Source organism: Pipra filicauda, unplaced genomic scaffold, assembly GCF_003945595.2.
Source record: "Pipra filicauda isolate LSUMZ 115617 unplaced genomic scaffold, ASM394559v2 scaffold460_size520110_pilon, whole genome shotgun sequence".
Taxonomy (NCBI): Eukaryota; Metazoa; Chordata; class Aves; order Passeriformes; family Pipridae; genus Pipra; species Pipra filicauda.
This window is the reverse complement of record NW_024104599.1, coordinates 145,592-167,830: the sequence shown is the minus strand read 5'-3', so window position 1 is coordinate 167,830 and position 22,239 is coordinate 145,592. Positions and strand designations below refer to the sequence as shown.

General features: G+C 51.5%; 1 protein-coding gene across 2 annotated transcripts in view; it reads right to left on the bottom strand.

The window, feature by feature from the left end:
* Positions 1-22,239, bottom strand: part of PLXNA2 (plexin A2) — a 170,988-nt gene that overhangs the window by 16,843 nt on the left and 131,906 nt on the right. For both annotated transcript variants that reach the window (XM_027717820.2, XM_027717821.2), the window contains exons 15-26: positions 18,672-18,808; positions 15,485-15,652; positions 14,142-14,235; positions 12,174-12,413; positions 11,842-11,985; positions 10,488-10,722; positions 8,947-9,089; positions 6,600-6,868; positions 2,830-2,896; positions 2,053-2,199; positions 1,497-1,656; positions 1,267-1,370 (exon numbers count right to left, since the gene is read on the bottom strand). In XM_027717820.2, the coding sequence (XP_027573621.2) occupies positions 1,267-1,370; positions 1,497-1,656; positions 2,053-2,199; positions 2,830-2,896; positions 6,600-6,868; positions 8,947-9,089; positions 10,488-10,722; positions 11,842-11,985; positions 12,174-12,413; positions 14,142-14,235; positions 15,485-15,652; positions 18,672-18,808 (1,908 nt within the window). The remainder of the gene's footprint in view (positions 1-1,266; positions 1,371-1,496; positions 1,657-2,052; positions 2,200-2,829; positions 2,897-6,599; positions 6,869-8,946; positions 9,090-10,487; positions 10,723-11,841; positions 11,986-12,173; positions 12,414-14,141; positions 14,236-15,484; positions 15,653-18,671; positions 18,809-22,239) is intronic.

Genomic DNA, 22,239 nt, shown 5'->3' with positions numbered 1-22,239 from the left:
TGCATGTTGGTTAATCCCTTGCAACTGTCAGGTAAAACAGATTTTAGGAACAATGGAATTAATCTGCACAACTCCTGTGACATTTTTTGCGGCGATCTGTGTTTAAATCCTGGGGGCTGCTCGCCAAAGTTGACCCTCGAGGTTCTTTTTAACATGCACGGTGCATATTTATGCCATTCTCCTGCCTCGCTCCCTGATTACATGGCTCCTGTCAATACTGGCTCCCATTCAACTCACACAGCGTGAGCCAGGCTGATGGACTGGAGATGGTGTATAAACAGGGAAAGATGCCAGATTAAATACTAAGCACTTCTGGGGAGGGAGTGATGGACAGGAGTAGGTTACGGGTCCCAATTAATGCAGTTATCCTCTGCTGCAGACAGGCTTTGAGGAAAAGCCTTTGATTCCCTGAAACCAAACCTTCCTCAGCCCCCTCTTTACCTCTTTCACAGTGCAAGGAGCCCTTTCCAACAGGCACTGCCTTGCCCAGAAGTTAAAGATGGCAACAATTCCTTAGGCCACCTCACCCACCCTGTCTGATGCAGGACTGAGCATCTTCCCTGCCTGGCTTCACTTTATGTGACTTCAGTGACAAACCTCCTGAAACCTGACTTGGGGATTTAAGAGGTTTGATGTCAAGGAGGAGCTCTTGATATCCCCCTTTTGTTGACCTGGCCTCATCCTGTACCCCACCCAGCACTCCCTCGGCCCTCCTGTGTGACAGCATTTGAAGTATTTGCTCTGTTTCCTTTTTTCCCTCCCCGTAAAATGCCCTAAAGTCAACACACAGGAGGAACATGAGTATGAGAGAGAAGCTGCTGCTACAGCTTGTGCTTTGCATCAGACCAGTGGCGTTTGCAAAGCTCTCAGGGAAGGCAGAGACTCCCCCTCCTCCCCTGCTGCACTCCTGGTTGTCTCAGACCCCCCACCCAACGACCTGAGCCCCCCTTGTCACCCCTTCCCTGGCCCCACATGCCCAGCAGAGGCAGCTCAGCCCTCACCACTGCTCCCTCTGTCTCCCTGCCACGGCTGGCAGGTTTAATTTAGCCAATTTTCAACCCTGCTGGTTCCTTTGAGATCCATGTCAAGGTTACTTTCCCACCTAATGCAGAAGCACATTGAACCCTTCTGGTTTATCACACAAACGTGACCTCCCTGTCTGTCTTGGCAGACGAGACGCTTGGGAATCAACGTCCTGCTTTTCTTTCCTTCCTCCTGGCAGCTTTCTGGGAGCTGCTTTCTGTCAGCTGGGGGCTGCTTCCCTACCTGATAGTGCATCAAGGTGTTCAGGCGCTTCCAATCTCCCTCGATCTTGGTGGTGATGTCTTCATCCTGCAGGACCACACGGGCGATCCGGCCCTGCCGCCACTCTGTGGGAGAGGCAAAAACCAGGCACACATCACGGTCAGAGAGGGGCCAGGCTCTGCAAAACCCACCAAGAATCCCCAGTCAGCCTCTCTGATCACCCCCCTCCGATCAGGCAGGGAAGCTCCTACCCAAATCCATGTCCACGGCCCTTGGTCTTTGGGAATACGGGACGTTTTTGTACACGGCATCGAGGATCTTCTCCTTGACTTGGGTGATGGTGTCACAGTTCAGCACCTTCACGGGGATCTCTGGACTGTTCTCATTATCTGGGTTCACACAGTTTAGGATCTGGAAGAGAAGGAGAAACACACCGTGCTCTAAAGGATGAGCACCCAGGAGAAATGTAACCCCGTGTCACAACAGCCTTTTCTCATTAAAAAAAAACACTGCAGCCCTAATTGCTATTGCATCAAGTATATTTATATCATTATTTCTAAGGTAAGAGTCCTGGATGTCCATATTCAATGCCCAAGGGAGATAAAACATTCCCCTCAAACCTGCCTTTCCAAAGGCTTGGCTCAGATTATTTACACCAGAAAATTAGGGATGCACCTCACTTGGACACGGGTCTTTATTGCACTGGCAGCACTCAGGCCTCACAGAAGTGTCCTAATCACAAGGTCAGCAGAGCTCACAGGGGAGGGAGAGCAGTGATTCCCTGGCAGCTCCTCCAGCATCACTCACCAGAGTCTTGTACTCGATCTGCTGCCGGATGAGCTTGTCCTCGCTGAGGGAGTAACGGGCTTCTCCTGTGATGGCATCAATGGGGCCTTTCTCCATCTGCTGCTTGATGGCACAGTAGAGCATGAAGAGTGGCTCTCCAGCACATTCCTGCACGAGAGAGGGACAGCAGAGCTGACACAGAGGTGATGGTGCCTCTCCTCCAGGGCCACTGGCCTGCAGATGGGTTTGGCAAGTGATTCCTCCCAGCAGAGACACGGTCCCACTCACTCCTCAGCACATGTACAACCCAGGTTTGGCCCCCAGCAGTTCCTGGAGAGGACAGCCAACCCCATGAGCTCCACAGCTCCACGGGTTTGTTGTCTTTGGCAGGGTAAACCCCTCCTGAATCTATGTGGCTGTAAAAAAACGGAATTTGATACTTGATCTCGTTGTTCGCTCCCACGAAGCAAATTCTGTGGGGTTTCCAAAACCACAAATTAAGTTAAAAAATATGGAGATGTGAGAATTTCTCCTAAGTACTAAAGAGCTGTAAGAGAAACTCCATGACGTGGGAATAAAACCAGGAGAGCTGAGGGCTCTGAGAAAGGCTGTGACCATGGAGCAGCAGCCCCAGGTGTTGGCACCTCCAACAAATTTCCACCTCCCCTGCCTTGCTGCTGCACCTTTTAACTTGGAGTCTGATGGAAGAGTTTCATGCCCAGATCCTGCCCCCCCAGGGATGGCAGGTGGGTGAGACAGCACAGTGACAGGGTAGGTCTGTGCTCCATCCCTCCTTACCTTGAGGAACTTGTGGAGGAGGAAGGCAAACCAGTTTGTCAGCATCTTCTCAGCCACCGACTCGGTCCTAGGGGGAAACCAGGAGGACACACATTACACCCAAAGCCTGGCACAGCTCCGTGGTGCTCAGGACCAGGATTCCAGAGCAGCAGGATGTGGCCAGCACTGTCCCCCCTCCCTGCACGGAGCTGACAGCAGCTTGCCCAGCTGACAGCCCGTGACAGCCCTGATGGGGCTGGTGACAGGGAGTCTGGTGACACTCAGCTCCCTGCACGTGGTGCAAATTACAGCCTGGCTCAGTAAATCACTGGGATTTGCGGCAGTTCCCGGCAATCAGGGACAGCAGAGTGACAATGGAGGGGAAATTGCAGCTTTTTCCCCAGTCCCACCCAGTGTCCTCTCCCCACATTGTGCCCGAGATTATCTCTAATTTAAATACAATGGCTCCTAATGATAGTTTTTAATGCCGGCTCTGCGGGACCCAGAGACTCTCCTTAAAGCACCGCGGTCCCTTTTCCTGGGACAGGATGGCTGTGGGGGTGGCAGGGAGTCTCACAGTCTCCAACCCATGCAGGGAAGAGCTGCTGTGCTGCAGCCTGGCCAGCTGTGAGCAGGACCCTGGCCAGCCTGGCCCAGCACCACCAGCCTTCCCCTCAGCATCTGACACCAGGATCTGGTCCAAATTCCAGCAAGCAAAGAGGGATGAACCCAATACCCTGCTCTCTGCAGCATCCTTTCCTCTGGGGACTGTGCTCCCTCTGCCCTCACCATGAACCAGGTGACCTCCTCCCTGACCTGGAGACAGTCACCATCCCACTCCACACCCAATTCTTCCCCACTCTTCCCCATCTGCTCTGCTGCCTTGAATTAGGGACTGCCTCTTGCTATGAATCCACACAGCATTCCAAATGCTTGGAATTAAAACCACACACTATAGAAGCACCAGTGCCTGATCCCAAAGCCAAGCAAGATCAAGAATAAAGAGGAGCCTGAGATTTCAGCAGACAACAACTGACACCAGTCGGCCAACGGACCTGGGGTCACATTATCCATCATCTCTTAGGATGGCAACATCTGCCAGGAATTTGTGAAAATGTCTGCAGGTCCCCAAAGAATTTAAGCCTGAATCGATTAACTGCCTAAAAATTCATGCTACAAATTGACACACACGTTGTTCTCCTGTTTGAAATATTTTGGGCACCCAATTAAAGAGGAGAAGCACTAACACACTTCCAAACAGCCACAGAAAAACGGAGAGGCAGTGACACAAACTAAAGAACAGGTGGAAACCTCAGAAAACAGCACATTCGGGACTTGATGGTGAATATTAATTTAATAAACCACTTTGTTAATAGAATATTAAATTAAGAATTAGCAAGTCTCACAATTAGCCCTCCCAGTGAAGCAATGCTGTCCCTGTGGGCTGCTCAGGGCCTGACATCAGCTCCATAAAAATAACTGAAATATGGAGTGACAGAGAAGTTGGGGCATATTGCATGGGAGAAGGGCACTGCATACTCCATGTCTAGCTGTTTCCTTCTATTTCTTTATCAGAAATACATGATCAGCTGAACGGAACAGCATAAAGAAACACCTCGGAGCATCTCTGTCAAATCCCATTTCTCCTTTACCCTCAAGCACTGAATCTCATCTCAACACAGTCTGACGCTGCGAGATATTTGCAGAGCATCAGTCCCAGGGACAGCCAGCAGTTGAGTTAATCATCACTGTCCTGCACTGGCTGGGGAAAGGGGCAGCTCAGAAGCTCCACTGCTGCTGGGAACAGCTTTATAGAGCATTCCTGCATCCTCTGCTTTGGAAAAGGGATGGCTGGGTGAGCCATCCCCCAAACTCTGCCTGCCACCCCAAGGCCTGGCCTCTCCTTCTCTCTGCTACACCTGGAGGGCTCTGTTGAACCCCAGAATCTGCTGCAGGGCTTTGTGCTGCCCCTGGCTGGTGTCGCTCCACACCATCGCAGGTCTCTGAATGCTGGTAGAGATCTGCTCTAAAAATAAAAAATAAGCTCCTGGGGATTAACATGGCAGCAGAGAACCCCTAGACTTGGAGAAAACCCTCCTCACACCAACCACATAACGAAAAGCACAATCCAGAGGTGACCTTCCAAAGGAATCTGATGCCAGCACCCAGCGCCTCGGCCGCTCCGCTGACTTTCTGAGGCACCGGGAAGAAAACAAACCTAAACAAAGCCGAGCTGAGAGAGAACCCAAAAAATAAATATGTATTTTATTAATTTTCCCTGCTCTATCTAGGTCTCCAAACTGCCGTGTGCTCTGCTCAGTGCCAGCAACCAGAGCAGCTGTTTGATTTAACGTCAACTTTCTTGCTGTCTCCCGTGAGGGGCAGTCGTGGAAGAAAGAGAGAGGGGAAAACGAGGAAGAAAGAGGGAAAGAGCTGAGTGTCAGTTATCAACTGCTGCCACCAGAGAGCTCAAAAAATTTTAAAAAGATGTATTTCACTTTGTGGCTGATCACTCCTTATTAAGTCAGAGTAAGACATTCTCTGACTGTTGCTTTGTGCACCAACACCTGGGCGCAGGGCTGGGACAGGGCTCCAGCCATGGATTTAATGGGATCTGGAGTAAAAGGACAAGGGGTAGAGCTTTTAAACTAAAAGGGGGGGGAATCAGACTAGATATAAAGCAGAAATTTTTATGATGAGGGTGGTGAAAGCCTGGCCCAAATTGCCCAGAGGGGTGGTAGATGCCTCATCCCTGGAAAGACCCCCTGTCAAGTTCCCTGTGAAATGGGTAAATCCTGGTGCAGGACAGACAGCCCTGGTTCTTTGCTGGGTAATTCAGGCAGGAGGGGGCCCAGCTCTCATCACCATCCCTGTGTTTTCTGGAGCTCCACGAGCAGTCATTATTGATGGCAGAGGCAGAAGACGCCTTCCCAGCGACTCGTCAAACCACGGGGGAAATTAAGACGGCTTCCCTTCCCCGAGATGAGTTATTGCCTCCGCAAACACAGCCAGATTTAAAGCAATTTCCTGTCAAGTATATTCATTGTGGCTGGAGGAATCCCTGAAATTTTCCTGGAGATGTGAAATCCTCCCCTCCCCTTCATCCCCTCACTCCAGCGAGATTCCAGCAGAGCCCCAGGCACAGCCCATGGGCAGCTGTGGCCAAGCCAGTCTCTGCAGCACAGTCAGGGCCCACAGGGACGTGGGACAGGGTGGCTCATGACATGGAGAACAGGGGGAGCCTTTTACTTGTGGCTGCTCATCTGCCCTACATTAATACACCATTTTTTCCTCTTTTCTTTCTGCCATTTCCCAGCACAGCCTTGGGTGAGTCGCTTAATCCACTCTGGAGCTCTTTGCCCAGCTGTGGAACACAAATGCTGCTCTCCACCCAGAGAGACCTGGAGGATCCAGTCTGGGACCTTCTCAGCCATCTGTGAAATCACAGACAGCTGGAGACAGGTGAGGAAATGTATGGAAGTCCTCCACGGAGAGCTGTGTTTTCTTTCCAACACCAGCACCCTGCACCCACATAGCCCTTGGATCACGGAATCACTGAGGCTGGAAAAGACCTCCAAGACCATTGAGTCCAACCTGTCCCCCAGCCCAGAGCATGGAGCGCCACGTCCATTCAACACCTCCAGGGGTGATGACTCCACCACCTCCCTGGGCACCCCCTTCCAAAGCTCAACAACCCTTTCCACGAAGAAACTCCTTCCAGTGCCCAAAATCCCTTCCGATGCCACCAGCAGCGTGGCTGCGCCAGCCTGGGGGGCTGTCCCTGACCTCACCTGCGCAGGAGCAGCTTGGGATGGTTCTTGTTTTCCAGGTTCTTCTCGATGAGGTCGGAGAGCAGCTGCTTCAGCACGTCCGTGGCGTACTCCAGCTTGCCCTGCAGCCCCGTCATGATGAGCGAGGCCACGTTGCCGCGGTCGCGCATGGAGAAGCTGCGCTGCAGCTCCAGCGTCCGGATGAAGGTCAGCAGGAAGACTTTGTTGTTGATCAGCTGAGCAAAGAGCTTCAAGGCCTTCTCCACGCTCTGCTGCCCGTTCCCTTGGACCTGCAGTGGAGGAGAGCGTGTCCATCAGCGAGGGACGGGAGGACGAGGGGCTGGAGGGCAGCCCTGCATCACCCTGCCAGCACTCTGGGGGTAAACTATGGAATCACAGAATGGCTTGGGTAGGGAGGGACCTTAAAGCTCATCTCATTCCAACTCCCTGCCATGGGCAGGGACACCTTCCACCAGATCAGGCTGCTCCAAGCCCCGTCCAGCCTGGCCTTGAACACTTCCAGGGACAGAGAGTCAGCAATCTCTCTGGGCAACCTCTTCCAGGGCCTCACCACCCTCGTGGGGAACAGTTTCTTCCTAACATCTGATCTAAACCTACTCTCTTTCAGTTTGAACACATTCCCCCCTGTCCTGTCACTCCAGTTCCTGATGCAGAGTCCATCTCCAGCTCCTTCAGATCCTGTAAGGTGCTGTGAGGTCTCCCCACAACCTTCTCTTCTCCAGGCTGAGCAGCCCCAACACTCTCAGCCTGTCTCTGTAGGGCAGGTGCTCCAGTCCCCTTAAGCTTTATGTCCTCCTTATACTGGGAGTAACAGAACTGTACACAGTAATGTCTAACCCTGGGTGCACAAGCCAGCACCCCATCTCCCAGGGTCTGAGCATCCCTGAACACGGTCCCTGGTCCATCCTGAGCAAACATCACCCTTCCTGTCCTCCCTCAGCACAGCTCCCCTCAATCTTTGCTCTGAGCTGCACTCTCTGCACACCATAAAGCTGCTGCTTTGGGGCTAACGGCCCTATAAATGACACACAGTTCTGCTTGTTCTGCACAAAAAGTGACACTCTTGTAAGTAAATTAAATACTAATTTAGGCTATTGCTTTATTATGGGACAAGTGTAAAAAATTAATTGAGGCTTTCAGCCAGTTGCGGATTCAAGTAATTCATTACAAGTGAAAATGATGAACTACATGAAGCAACTCTTTACCAAACATCTTGGAGACTTATGTATTGGTTTTACTAACGTTACATAATTAAGCAACTGTGTAATTGGCAACACATTTATCACTTCTGCAATTCTGTTTTTCACGAGTAAAACAAAAAGCATTCATATTTGTTTGCTAGAGCATCAGCTTAGTTGGCAATTCAAACAGCAAACAGAATGCATGGAGCTGGAAAACTCAGGGCACAGGAATGGGCTGGGAGAAGCTGGTTCTGTTTTATCAACACCACAGTAACTGCTTGGTGCTGGTGGCCCACTGGAATCTAAATGGAGGCATTAGGGCTGCCTGGAAAAGCAGTGCAGCCCTGTGGAGCACGAGCAACCACCACTCCTTCCTCCTACATCCAACCCCTGAGCTGTGGAAGGCAACAGGACTGCAGGATTTACTGGAGCAATCCCAGTCTCTGAGAGGCAGCGCTGAGCCTGGTACCTCTGGGCACCCCGTGGGGAGGATGGCAGTCCTATCCCACGGGAAGGATGGCAGCCCCTTCCTGAGTGGCAGCTGTTTCTCGAAGCACCATCACTTTTTGGGCCCTCTCCCAGGTGAGCAGGGCCCGTCTGCGAGGTCACCTGATGGACCCTTGTACGTTCCCAGTTCTTCTGTACCCTCAGTGAAAATCTTTGATCCGTATTTACACATCCTGGTGGAAAAACCAGGGAGATGGAAGTGCTTGCTCAGAGGCCGGAATGCCTGGGCAGGGCATTCTGCTTGCCCTCCTGTGGACACGCCATGGAACAGCAGCAGGATGCTCCAGGCAGGATGATCCAAGGATGCTCCAGGCACACAGCATTCCCCTGCGCCGTAAGGGGACTAAGGAGGACTTTAAAGCACACCCATAACTTTTCTGACATGCTTCGCTGCTGGCCTAGAGCAATATAAAACCCCATAAAATAAAAATAAAGCAACACCACGGGGGAGAAACCAAAAGGAACCACAGGCAGCGTGGAATGAGATAAAACAGCAGCTCCTGAGCTAAAATGGACTCTGGGCTCACCCCACTGACCTCAGAGCCTCTAATAAGGTTTGCTATGAAGGTATAAAGATGCTTCAGGGTTTCCCACTGGCTTCTCTGAGGAGTCAGGGAAACTTGGAAGGGCTGGAGCTGTTACCTCCAGCTGTTTGTTACCTCCAGCTCCCGCAGGACAGGGTGGTCCTCGATGCCAGGGAAAAGGACTCTCATGGCATAAGTCCGATAGTCCAGGTAGGGGATCCCGGAGCGATCCAGGTCGCTGGTCAACTCATTGATGTCCGTCTGCAGCTCTGCAAAAGCTGTTCAGGGAGAGGAGAACAGGACACAGAGAGGTGAACTCTGGGAGCTGAGGCTTATGGGAGAAGGTTTTGGGGAGGGTTGGCTGCCTGCTCTCCCTGTACCCCATAAATGGGTCAGCTCAGGAGCTGATTCAGAGGAGCCCTGGTCTTGTAGCTCAGGTAGACCCTCACCCTTGGAGGCTCTGTGTCAGCCTGAGAGCAGGAGAGCACACGCTGCACAGAGCAGATGCTGAGAACAAAGATGCTGCTTAATTTGTATGCGGTTCACACCTGTGTGCACACACCTAAAACACCCTGAAAGGCTGCAGAGAGAAATAAGGATCTATTTTCATAACTCGGTGCCTCCCATTCCTTTCTTCTTCTTCCCCTCCTCTATCAACAGTTGCCAAAATAATCAAATCTGATGCAGATCAAATCCAAGCTGCTGCAGGGGTCAGGAAGGAATTTATTCTTCCTCTCATAACATAATATCATGTGTTATACAGCTGTATCTGTCTCCTCATGTTCCCTCTCCAAAGTGTGACATGCTGGCTCAGTGAGGCCTCTGTACCCCAGCTGGGCTGTGCCATGCCAAAGCTGGGTTTCCTCCTCAATATATCTCATTTTTTGCCCCGTGCTTTCAAGGCTATCCTTGAAATCAGCTGAACAAACCCAACGCAATATTCTCTACATACACTGTGAAATGTGCAGCTTTCTATTTATTTTATTTTGATTCACTGAGCCCATTTCCAGGGGGAAGGGAACAACAGCAGCACCCCCAAAAAAACCACCTTCACCTGGGCTTCACCACAGGGGGGACCAGGCTCAGCCACCTCCTTGCAAGGGACGGGATTTGTCCATGTGGAAACTTGCAATCAGCAGGTGTGACTGCTCCAAATGACACACAAAATCTCCCAGAAGCAAAAGCCTGAAGAGCTTTTCCTACCCCTCAGCCCTGTTACTGCTCTGAGCTTATATTTCTAGACTGGAGGAGGGACTGGACCAGCTTTTCAGCCCTCCTGCCTTGCTTTTGGGATACACGGTGTTACTTGGGGGTCTGAACCTCCTCTAAACCCTCTCTCTCTGTGCCTTTTTGAAAGCCCCTCACTAAAAAGCCATCAGACAAGGGGACACGCCGTGCTGGGCACCCCGGGGCTTGTGCCGTGCGATCCACGCGATCCAGGCGTGTCACTTAAGCAGGATCAAGCTCTAATCCTATTCTCTGCACATCAGGGAGCAGAGCCGTGTCTGCTGCTGACACACTTGTGGCTGCCCACCCTCCCAGGGCAGGATAAACTCCACAGGGGCACACCCCCCCCCCCCTACTCCTGGCTGCAAACTCCGGGGGACTGGGAAAACCGGGAACTCCAGCACGGAGCCGCAGCGCCCAGAGAGCGCCCGGTCCCGGGCAGTACCCACCCTCCTTGCACTCCAGGGCCACCCGGGACTCCAGGTTGTCCATCTGCATCTGCAGCCTCTTGAGGGTGAGGTCGTTCTCACGGGACTTGCGCTTGTAGGCGATGAGGACGATGATGACGATGATGAGGAGGAGGCTGCCCCCGGCCGCGATGCTGACGATGGCCGGCAGGGTCAGGAGGCTGTCTGAGATGATGCTCACCGAGCCGGGGGAGAAGATGACCCCACCAACACGCACCTACGGAGGACAGCTCAGGTCACCAGCAGAGTCAGGGTGTCACCTGCCCCAAAGCCCCGTCCTTCCCACCCCATGGGCTGTACAGATCCCTTGGGAAGCACTGAACCACCCCTGTTTAAGAATATAAAACTCCAATTGCCTTCAAACACAGAGGGTGCCGCTTATGTGAACACAGGGAGGCTTCAAGTGATGATAAATGTGCCAGCCCTTCACTATCTGGGCTTTGTTCTTATTATCTGATGGCTCCATTTGACTTTCATTTTATAAGCTTTCAACTCCCTTTTGTAAACCGTGGACATTAGCAACCCACTGATAATTTCACTGACAAGAAACCAGAGTGACTGGAAGGAGAGAGCAGAGAAGGGAAGAGAAAGCCCCACGTGAAAGCTATGGAGCAAACAGGCTGGAGTTAACGCCAGGACAGGCTTTTCTTGGATGTGCCCCGGCCACAGATGCGAGCAGCTCTCAGCCAGGTTGTGCTTCTGGGAGTCACACTGTGATAATCTGAATATGTTTTGGATGCTGAACTTAAAGGGGAATAAATCACAATTACAATCTCATTTGGGCTCCACTCAAGCACTTCAGCAGCTGCATGTTTGGTCTGCAAGAGGAGCAGAGGAAGCAGCGATGCCCAAAACCAAAGCAGAGGAAGGCACCGACTGTTCCCCTGGATGAGGTTGTTGATCCAACCACTGCAGTGTTCAGATGTTCCTGGCTTCTGCTGCGGGAAAAGGCAAAACCTTTCCATCCACTTAGCAGATCAGGTCTGGCTATGTGGGCTGATGAGATCCCTACAGGAGGGAGAACACTGGGAACAGTCTCATCCTCATCCAGAGGAAGGATGGTACCTGGTGCCAAAGGCACTGCTGGAAAGATCTGTTCCTTCTAGAAGGCTCTGATAGCAGGGAGTGAGTCTCAGGGAAGGACAAAGTTTCTCTGTGCTAATCCACATCAATATTTTAAGTTTCCAATTAGACAGCCATGAAAATCTAAAATCCTCCCAGTCCTTGGACAAGACATTGCATTCAGCATCCAAGCGAGTCAGGGAGCTGGAGGAGGAGCAGAAAGAATGGGAAGGAGGGAGGGAAAGGGATGTTGATGGAGAGTTTGGTCCCTCACCATGACTTTGTGCTGTCCAGTGAGGTTTGGGGGCTCGCACAGCAGCTGGGTCTCGGAGACAGTGACAGCACAGGGGGTTTCCCCGATCAGCACGGTGTAGTTGAGCTTGGCTCCTCCCGGGGCAGGCGGGCACAGGTTTCTGCCCTAGGGACAAGCAGAGAGAACACTGACAAAGATGCAGCCCATTCCTCCAGATTCCAGCTCATCCCCAGCTTGTGCAAACAACAGCACTCTGCCTGGTGTACCCCATTCTCCAAAAGAGGGATAAAACTCCACTACCTGGGATATTTTTCTTCCCATGGCATGGGTGGGGGGGTGTGGTGTCTCCTTACCTTCAGGATGATGGGTGAGCCTGGCTTCTGCTCCAGCACCCCGGTGGGGCTCAGCATTTCAAACGTGGGGTTGGGGTAGTAGATGAACTTGGTGTCGTTGTAGACCAGCAGGGCCTGCACGTTGTTGAAGATGAACCCGAACTCGTCCGGCCGCTCCACGGCGTCCAGGCCGGGCCGGTACTCGGGGCTGAGGGGGGGAGCGAGGCACAGCAGCACCGTGGAGTTCACCACCTTGCACACCTGTGGGGAAGGGGCTGCTCTGAGAGAGGCAGCACAGGAAAAACCCGCCCTTGACCTGGACAATGATGCTCTGACTCCCTAAATTCCCTCTGGAAAGTCACGGGGATTCAGGTTGGGCTGGAAATGTTTAATCCGGGCTCGATGCTCGATGATCTCAGAGGTTTTTTCCCAACCTTAGTGGTTCTGTGATGTGTTATAACCATGGTTTGGGGTAAGGTGCTTCCCCTCCGTCCAGCACGAGGGCACTGGTGCAAGGATAGAGAGTGAGCTCAAAAAGAGTGGCTTGCACAGCAGACCTTTCTCCTTTCTCTTTATTCTTTTTTTTTTTTTTTTTGCTTTTCTTTCCAGTTCCATCCTCTCTGGCAATGCTAGCTCTGAAAAAGACCCATGGGGAATATCTTCTCCCTGCTGCAAATGGGTGGTTAGAGGCAATTCCCAAATGCCAGGGAGGGAAAGGAACGATCATCTGACACTCGTGGGCTGGAGGTAACGTGAAGGTCATCTCCTGCCAGGCTGAGGACACCCACGGCTCCTCCAGCCCTCAGAGCAGGGAGATGGCTGATTTATGGGACTCTTGCCTTGTAAAGCAGCAAGAGCCCAACCATTTGGTCTCCCTCCCTAAGTGGAAGATTTAATTTCACTCGATTTCGTGTCTTCAGAATTATTTTTGTAGCACTATAACTGCAAGTGCTAGCAATGAAATTAGATGTCTTTTTAAAAAGAGCTCAGATGAAAAAGGTCTTGAGGGGGAGAAAAGGAATGGGAAAAGACTGCTAAGTGATTTGCCCTTTCCAAGATAATACAGATTCAGTCACAAAGATCACTGCATAGAAACAATATATTTCAGTTTTACTTGATCAAAACAATTTCTGAGGTCCTGGAGGTACAATTCTTACTTGTAGCACACAAGAAGATCTCCTAGTTCCCATTTAGCTGGGGATTCATTCCAGTTTCTCACTCGTGGACTGAAAAAATACAGATAGGGGAAGGAGGTGGCATTCCAGATCAACCCCAAACTCTGCTACCAACTCCTTGCTGTGGGAACACCAGGGTGATAGGAGGCATAAAAGTAACACTCAGTTCGCCAAAACACCCAGAGCCTCATGCCCAGGAAGGTTCCCCTCCCTCCTGCCCTCCCTGGGCTGGTACAGGTTTGCCAGGCCCAGAGCTGAGGCAACAGGAGGGTTATTTATAGAAGGCAGCCAGGGATAGACTAAACTAAGTTAAACTAAGCAGCCTCAGAGCTCTGGCAAGTCTCAGTGTCCAGCTCTGGGCTCTTCCAGAAAGCACAGGCCTAAAATGGGGAGTGTGGAGCAGCTGGGAATGATGGGGACAGCTCCACTTGGACTTCCCATCAGAACGTGCCTGCACAGCTGAGCTGGGTGCTGGGGAAAGGAGAGATCTCAGGGCTCAGGGGCTCTGACAAAAGGGGGATTTCAGGAGGGTAACAGGTTTATCTGCCCCAAGAGAGAATTTGAGGTGTTGGAGATGATCTAAAATGAAATCCTTCCTTTCTAGCTGTGAAAACTCCTTGGTTATTGTGCTGCCAAGGAATTAATTTCCCATTTCTGCGTGTCCCCATATTTGGGTAAATTTGGGAAATACCCCCAGGGCAGCTTGTGCCATGGCAAGGCTGGCCCCACAGACAGCACTGGCACCAGTAACCATGTGCCTGCAGCCAGGTGGGGGGATGCAGGGGGCTGCCCTGTGCTGACAGCACCTACTTACGTTGACAAACTCCTTCCCATTGTACTTGACGCGGATCCTCGGCTCCTGGATCACGTCCAGGTTGGAGCCAGTGACAGTCAGGGGCGTGTGCCCGCTGTGGAGAACAGGGAGACACCTGATTAATGGAGCTGGGGCTGTGCACAGAGCCTGGGCTTGACAGGGAGGATGCTTGTTGAGCTCAGAAAGATGTTTTCTGCAGCCACCTGAGGCACCAGCGGGGATTTATACCCACTCCTGAGTCACTGGGGAGGGGTGTCCCTGGATTTTCTGCTCTCAGTTGCCCCCCCTTCCCACCTCAAACACTGCAAGGCAGCAGGATGAGGAACCAAGGAAATCAGGGGAGCTGAGACTAAACACGTAAGACAATAAATTAGTCGCAGTGTTTAATGATTTACACAGCACTGGTTTCCAGCCCCACGATAAATGGCTCGTGCAGTGAAGGAACTGACGTGCACTTGCCTCTGGACTGCAGACACAGCAAGTTGTCACACAGAGCAGGGGAGGGATGGAGAGCCATCAGGGCCACGGGAGATACAACCCCCAGGGCCAGAGTACCCCCTTTCTCCTACAGCCAGTGCCCTGAGCAAAGCCCTTCCCTCTCCCTTCACGTGTTAACTGGAGCAGCACGGTCCAGATTCACCCACAGCTCCAGCACCTCCACAGCTGCTCCCTCAGACCCCCTCTGTCAGCAGCCCTGACCAGCCCATCCAACCCAGCTCCTCCAAAACCAGACACCATCCCGAATTTGGACTCAAGGCAGGCACCTCCAGAGCCTCCTGCGAGACACTTACCTCTTTCAAGGGCAATTTTAAAAAAAATAATTGGAATTTGATATGAATAGCTATGTTACAGCCCTTGTGAGCACAACCATTAAAGCAAAATCACAGGATGAGTGTGGCCCAGGGTTTTTAGCAGTGACAATGTCACGATGATGTGACAGCACCAGCCACCCCGTTCCCAGCAGTGAATCTGGGCTGACAGTACATTTTGATTAACATCAGTTTTTCCCTTTCTTCGTGGTTGCTGGTTTTGTTTTATTTCAGGACTACAAGAAGGAGCCTTTAATGAGCAATTGTGCCCTTCTGCAGCAGATGGGAGTGATCTTGGCTTTATTTGTGCTCCCAGAATCTGGGTGCAGACTGACTGCTGGAACTGCCTTGGGAATCACAACTCCTCTGGGAACTGTGATTTTTGGTAAATTCAAACACCACAGATGCCCAGCCCTGACAAATCCAGGATGCTGGGTGGGATGAGAATTTCCCAACAGACCCTGAGTGTGTGCTGAGAGAGAAGCCCCAGACAAGGAGAGCTGTTGAGGTCCCACTGTCAGATCCATGTGTTACCTGGCGATGCTCCACTCGGGCTCGATGTGCTGCACCTTGGGATCATCAATGTACTCAAACTGCAAGGTCCTCTCCAGCTGAGCCCTGTCCACGCTGACAGAGACCTGAACAGCCCCCAGGCCGTGGGCTGATGGGGCTGACACACAGACTATCTCGCTCGTGGATCGCCTGTGCAAGGGGGAAACGGGGAAATGTTAACGGGTGGTCACGGTGTGGGGGCAGAAAACAGCCCTTTGTCCTGTCCTGGGGCAGCTCCTGAGCCATCAGTCATCCCCACACTGACACCTGTGAGGGGGACAAGCTCCCGAGGCGGGCAGGAGGGTTTCAGTGGCACGGGAGGGAGGGAGTGGAGCTCTGCCCACCGCGAGAGCAGCGCAGCCTCCCTGAAATGGCTCTTTGTGCCAAACTGCAGCCTCCCGCATCCCTCTGAACCCGCTGCCTTCTGCTGGGCGTGTGAAAACAGATGGCTGCTTTTTAAATGGCATGCATAAGCTCACTCAAAAGCCAAATTCTTCCCCCTCCCCACCCCGTCGCACACACGAGGCTCTTGTGAGCGGCATAATGGAGCCGCGCAGCCCCCGCCTGGGAAGGGCGATGCCACGGTCAGCGCTGCCTTTGGCTTTGTCTCCCCGTCAGAGCAGGGTGACCTCGGCCTCGGTGCTGGCTGGCTGGACACAACAGACCATCTGCTGCCATCAGAGCCCTGGAGAAGGTCGAGGCAGCAGCGTGGCGAGGCGCTGTCAAAGCACAAAGGCGCCGGTGGGTGGGTGGATGGATGGAGAAGGGGAATGAGATCTGAGCATCCAGAACGGAGCTGTAAGGAACCACGTGGCCCCATGGTGAGCCTGGGCATTGATGCTACAAGAAGTGCTGCAGTGACACCCCTGGAAGTGTTCCTGCACAGCCACCTGTGGTTGTCCTTCCTGCCCAAACCTGCCCCTGGCTCATAGAGAAGATTGTGCTGTTCCTGCGGCTCATTTAGTTTTGGGTTCTTCCAGGGAAGAGGGTAGGCAGGTCTGCAGCACCAGCTGACAGTCTGGCACTTAAATCAAAAACTGGCACTCCTGAATGTCCAGTCTTCACCATCCTCACCCTCCCCAAGGGCTGTGCAGCTCACGGAGGTGCCTGAACAGCTGAGTGTCCCTGCTCTGCTTCCAGCAAAGCTCTGGTGTCTGTGCCTGGCAGGGGGATGATGTGTCGTCCCATTTTAGAGCCTTTACACACTTCCTCCCCTCCCTGAGGAGTATGGACACATCACTCAGCACTGGGCATTTCAGGGGGCATGGAACAGCAGGTACCACAATGTTCCCAGCTCACACCTTGGCACTTCCACCCACCACAACCGAGGGAACAGAAACAACCTCCTAAAAACACCTTAAACAAATTGGACTCAACTGTTTCTGTTGATGCAATTACACATCTACCCCTTCCTGCCCTCCTCCTCCTCCCTCCCTCATGCTATTCTCACTCTCCACCTAGGATTAATTTAACCACAAAGGCATCCCTGTGTGAGGAGTGGGTTTCTCCACCTTCCTTGCTGAGTCTCAGAGTGTTTCTATGGATGCCTGTGCAGCTGATGAGATGCCTGCTGCTGCCTGCACTGCTGCTGCCTGCTCTGCTGCCTGCTCTGCTGCCCACACCAGACCCCACCGTGCCTGCTTAGCTCTGGCACGAGATCCAGAGTGACGCATCGCTGCTGGCAGAGCAGCTCCCAGCTCCCTGTGATCAGCTAATTAGCTTTCTGTGCTATTATTATGTCGTCATGGTGAATCTACCCACTCCTCCGATCAGAGAGGGGAGAATGGGGGAAGCTGTAATTAGAGGGAATCTCATTAGAAACTGCTTCATCTCATCAGGCTCCCCCACACCCTCGAGTACAATTGAAGTTCATTGCCTCAAAACAGCCCAAGCCAAACAAAGTGCACAGCGTGACCCCACGTGAGGGCTGGGGCTGTTCACACACTGCTGCCTGCTTTGTTTAACTTTCTGCTTCCTGCTGTAATTTAGAACATACAGGGAATCCAAAACTCTTTTCCAGGTTTTGCAGGTCAGCATCTAGAGGTTTCCTGAATAAAATCTGGTATTTAAGGGATGATATTCCAGGGCTGATTCTGCTCTTCTGTTGGGGGTAACGCCGTTCCCTGTGTGTGCATCCGAGGGAGCAATCTGGCATCTTTGTTTTGGAGGTGGGAAGAAACATTGATGGATTGGTTACATTGCTTAGCACTTGGAGAACTGATCCACACTGGAAGGTCTCAGCAAATCCAGACCTCCCAAAGGTCTGGGATGGATACAGCAGAAGCATTGCTAACAACCCAACGTGCTCCCACATCTGAACACCCACAGCTCCTGTATTGAAGGACCTCTCAAATTCACCTCCAGGAGTCTTTGCTTTGCCAGAAACTCCCTCAGTTCCTCCTGGGAAGCCTGAGTGAAGATGTGACAAGCAGAAGAATCCCCTTGGGACACCAGGTTCCCACCCAGGCTGTGCCCACTGCCTGCTGCTTTGGGCACCTCGTGGGTCCGGGCAGGGCTGTGTACATGGGGCACACAGATGTAAACACAGATGTATCTTTTTCTAACTAAGCCCCAAGAAAACCCATTAGACCCTGCAAATGTCAACTCTGTGTTTACACTGCTGGGTAAAAAGCAAATTTGCCATTGAAATCCCACTGGAGATTGATGGCTGTGTGAATTCCCTGGCAGAAGGTGTGTGCAGACCCATGCCCTGCTCTACCCAGCAGGACCCCAGCCCTTACTCAGACCATTTTTAGGAGGTCGAAGCACCTACAGCAGTGGCTGCAATAAAAACAGTGCAAGGTGTTTATCTCTGAAAAGAGAAACCAGGTATTTCTTGTGTTACATATTCTTCAGACTAACTGGGCTGGGGGCAGGTATTGATGACCAATATAAATATTTTACCACCACAGTGATGTTTGTCTGAAATTTTTGGACTAATTAACACTGCAACAGCATTGAAACCAAACAGTGGGCAGCACTAACACCAATGAATCCCTCCAAGGCTCAGTCACAGCAAGAGAAAAGATGGTTTCACGCAATGAAAGAGGGACTGGGAGCCTTCAGGGGTGGTTTTGCCTTGGCTGCACGTTCAGCTACAGCAGATCCTGGTGGAGCAGGACCAGGAGGTGCAGGCAGGAGCCCACACTGGCCCAGCTCATCCTCTTACCCGTAGAACTCGCAGGTCTGGTTTCCCAGGAGCACGGACACACGGCTGCCAGCTCCCAGGTAGTGCCCAGAGATGGTCACCATCGTCCCTCCCGACTCGGGCCCGCGGCTGGGATTCAGGAAACTCACCACTGGAGTCTGGAGAAAGGAAAGGACAAACTCAGCAATCCTGCCTGCAGTGAGGGAGCTGTTGTGAAGCACCAGCCCTGAGCACCCTCATGCTTTTAACAAGGAAAAGCAAAACAGGGATGTGTCCTGGACGTCTGACAAACGTCCTGCTGCGTTTTCTAACCCAGCTCTGACAGAGGGATGTGCCCCAACAAAACAATTGCCAATTCAGCCTTGGCAAAGTTACGGATTCACCTTCGACTTTGCTCCTAAGCAAAGGTAAGTTGATGGCACTGCAGTTTGAAGAACTAAATATATCCAAGCAAACTGCCACGATGGAGATTTGAACCCGAATATTTGGAGTTTGTCAGTGTGGGAAAGGATAAAAAAAACCCCACCAGGGTCTGGCAATGGGAAATGCTGCCCAGCTACAACAAAAGGCAACACCACCAGCTCCAGCTCCATATGAACCACCAGGGATGGAATTGTGGGGGCAGAGCCTGTTTCCCATTGCTGATGGAAAGACATCCTTGGTGGGTAACCTTAGATCCCACTTGGCATTTTCCTGGTGAAATTATCACAGCAATGCCACCTCTCACCCTGCCCTGCACCAGGGTGGCTGGTTATACCCTTAATAGAATTTGCAGAGGGCAGGTACCCTTTTATTTCTTTTCAATCAGTGGATATTACCAAATTGTTTTACTAATGCTTTCACATTACCCTCTTTACGACTCATCAGCAAAGCCTGGCAAGCTCCCAGCTCCAATCCCCTGGGATCACCTGCTTGGCAGCTCCATCAGTTGGTCCTGTTTTCCCTACTGTTTTCCCACTGCAACACATGTTTTCTGGGTGTCACAGCATCTGCCAAAGCAGCTCAGACCAAAAGCTTGTTTGACCCTGACTCCTGAATAGACCAGGGAAAAATACACCATCCACCCTGTTGTGGATAATCAGGGAATAATGTTGCAGGAGGGAAAGATTCATCCTTTAACTGCTCCTGGTCAGCTCTTATCCTGCCTGGGGTCAGCAGTTGGAATTGATGATCCTTGTGGGGCCCTCCCAGCTCAGGATATTCCATGACTTCCTCAGTTCATGGCAAAATCAGGCAATAGGAAATAGGAATGGCAATAGCAATGTTCACACTAGGCAGGCTTGGGAGCATTTCACACAGCCCAGAGGACTGATTCCAAAATGCAAAAAACCTCCAAAGGATGCTCAGTGTATGACTGCCCATCAGAAACCTCCTTCAAAATCAAGCCCAACCCTGGGAACTGTTCCCAAGGTGATTTGGGAACAAGCTGCCATGCTGTGGACACTCCAGACTGTGAGACCCCACTACCACCCTCCTCCTCCTCCTCCTCCAGCCCCATCCCTGGGGCCAGATGGCTCATGGGAGCCCAGGGATGGAAAGGAACAGTTATTTTACACATCCCTGAGGTCCAGCAGTCCCCCCCACACACCAGCACAAAGTGTCCTGGGCAGCACAGCCCTTCTCTGCATTCAAAAATCAATGATAAACACTCCTTGCCTACAAGCATCTGACGTTTCTGGTGTGAGCCTCACCTTGTCTGAGCACTGCAATCCTTGGAAATTCAAAGCATTGCTAAAAATAGAAACTCAGGCTGTAACTCTGAGTGGTCACTCTCGTAAACAAGTTAAAAAAAAACAAAACAGGAGAGCTGAGAGCCCATCCTAGAGACCTAAAAAGTCCCAAGAGTGGGATGCAGCCGGCATTGGAGGAGGGTCTGAAAGCTAAGTAAGAACTTTCCACCTTCAGTTCATGATTTGGTGATAATTATGACAGATTTAGAGCTCCAAGGTTCCTCCTCCCCAGATCAAAGGGGTGTCATTAAGGTGGCAGCGTGGCTCCTGCACCATGGCAGGCACCAGATGAGCTCAGGAAGGCACAAACCCTCTCAGGGTCAGCCCAGAGCTCTGCTCTGAGGTACCAATCAATTTTACTGCCGACTTTAATGGCATAAACCAGCTGTAATGGAAGCTGTGGCGGTGCTAAAGAGAAAAATATAGAGGCCAGCTAACAAAAGGAAATGATGTGCTGGAAGTTTTAGATGCCTGAGAAAAAAAGGAGCGATATAAAAATCAGTGTGTAAGTGCTGGAAATCAGGAGTAACAATGCCAAGGGATAATGCTCAGCACATGCACCAGGTTGCTGCAAAAACACTACTCAGATTCATCTCTGTAATTCCTTTCCACTGGTTCCTGGTTGTTATTTAGCACAAAGCTGGTGTCGCATGGGAACGTGCCTTTGGAGAGTGGCAAAGCTGGGACTACACTGGCACTGCCCTGCCATGACCAGGGGGATTTCTGGAATATTCCAGCAAAATGGGGTGATATTTTGCACCCCTGCTGTTGCTGATTAAATGAAATGCCAGGGGAGGGTGTTTGCTATAATGCTGAAAGAGTGGTAGGGCCTGGCCTGATTTATCTCTTAATTAGTTTACAAATTGTGGACAATTGGTAAGTGCTGGCATCTCCCTGCATACAGATTCCACTGAGCACAAAATCAATGGGGCTGGATGAAATGCCCTTTTTAGGCAAAACTGGAGATACGGGAAACTCCAGCTGTGGCTTTTCAGTTTCTGATTTGAGAAGCTGCTAATAAAACAACAGAAAGACCCATGCCATCACTGGAAGTCCACCAACCCCAAGAGCAGCTCTCCACTGAGCAGGGAGAAATCCTTCACTAAACCAGCATCCTGGGAGTGTGGGGGGGAAATCCCTGAATATTTGAATGCAGAATATGAATAATATATAATGCAGAATATGTAATATAATGTTCCTTACGTTCCCTGGGGAAAAATTAAATCTGTGGACACAGAAAATCAGACATATTTAGGTGTCAGTCGATTCAGTTTTGAGCAGAAGTTCAGTCTCTGAGATGCAGAGGGACAGGCTCTGGTCCTTCTCTCCTGCTGTTGTGTTTCTGTGTTTGTGCAAAAAGGTCTGTTGGTGCCTGTACATATACACACATATGTATAAAAACATCTCCAAAACCAGCAGGAAGCAGCCCCAGATTCACTAGATAACCAACTAGAGCAGGTTATCACAAGCTTTGAGGCCCTGGCACAGGTTGCCCAGAGAAGCTGTGGCTGCCCCATCCCTGAAAGTGCCCAAGGTCAGGTTGGATGGGGCTTGGAGCAACCTGGGCTAATGGAAGGTGTCCCTGCCCGTGGCAGAGGGGTGGAACTGGATCATCTTTGAGGTCCTTTCCAACTCAAACCATTCTGTGAGTCTAAAATCACTATTCTGAGGTGCAAACCCGAACCCAAATACTGCGGGAACCCCAAGCTGAGGTTCATTCTCAGGCCTGTGCCAGCTCCAGATCCTGAAAACCAGGCTTGTTGACTGGGCTACCGAAAACTGTGCAACACCAGCATTAGAAAAAGACGGCAATTTCGGGATGGTCTTCTGGAGTCGAGCCCTGTCCATGTGACACAGGC